We start from the raw sequence: 957 nt of genomic DNA, 5'->3' as shown, positions 1-957 counted from the left end.
GAAAGTAGATGTATTTCACAATATCAATATCAATGATATTAATAACAAGAGTATCTACAATGGTGATCACACAATAGTTCAAACTCCCACAACGAATTTGACAACCGCCTCGACCAGCTCACCTGTAGACGAACTTCTGCCCGAGCACCTTCTTGATGATGTTCTTGTCGTAGTAGTAGCGCAGCGCCCTGGACAGCTTGTCGTAGTTCATGTTGGTCTTGTTCTTGCGGAGGCCCCACAGGCGCGCCACCTCCTCCGCGTTGAGCAGCTTGAACTCGCCCTCGGAGTTGGTCCACGTGATGATGTGCTTGTACTGGTTGCTGAGGAGGAGCTCCAGCAGGAACTGCCACAGCGTGATGTTGTTCACCATGCCATCTGTGAAGGGAAGGGAGGGTGAGTGAGCTTGCGAAGGGAAGGGAGGGTGAGTGAGCTTGCGAAGACGACTAAGGATGATGGATATTAAAAAGGATGACGACAACAAAAATGAAAACAAAAATACGGTATTTAATTCTTATTGCTGCTAATGCTGAATGTCACGACAGCTTTACCAGTGAACGGCTCGAGCAAGAGAGCCGTGGAGGCCGAGGGCGACTTGAGACAACAGCCTCGGCCAATCCGTCTAAGCGAGAATCAATCAAGAAAAAAGACCGAAACAATATGAGAACGTAAAGCTACAGACATAGATGACAGACATTCTACTCCTGCCTTAGACACAGACGCTGACACATACTATCCCAGGCAGAGTAGACGAAGACACATACGTCTCGGCTCATCACACAGACGCACACAAGCAGGAACGTACCCCAGACAGACACGAATGCTAGCACCCTCACTCACAATACTGACGCAGACATAAACGCTGACATCTTATCCCCGCCTCAGACATACATTCTGACACAGGCGACCACTCCGACCTCATAACACAGACACATGCTGACATGTACACCTCCTCCCACC

The 957-nt window shown here is 49.1% G+C and overlaps 1 protein-coding gene across 1 annotated transcript in view; it reads right to left on the bottom strand.

The window, feature by feature from the left end:
- LOC119588924 (ETS domain-containing protein Elk-4-like) overlaps positions 1-957 on the bottom strand; it is a gene marked incomplete at its 5' end in the record, with an annotated part of 45,690 nt that overhangs the window by 4,882 nt on the left and 39,851 nt on the right. The window contains 1 exon segment of the mRNA XM_037937540.1: positions 123-375. Within this exon segment, the coding sequence (XP_037793468.1) occupies positions 123-375 (253 nt within the window).

Source organism: Penaeus monodon, chromosome 24 (genome assembly GCF_015228065.2).
Source record: "Penaeus monodon isolate SGIC_2016 chromosome 24, NSTDA_Pmon_1, whole genome shotgun sequence".
In the NCBI taxonomy this organism is placed as follows: Eukaryota; Metazoa; Arthropoda; class Malacostraca; order Decapoda; family Penaeidae; genus Penaeus; species Penaeus monodon.
Note: the sequence above shows the minus strand (reverse complement) of the source record. Positions and strands in the feature narration are given on the sequence as shown.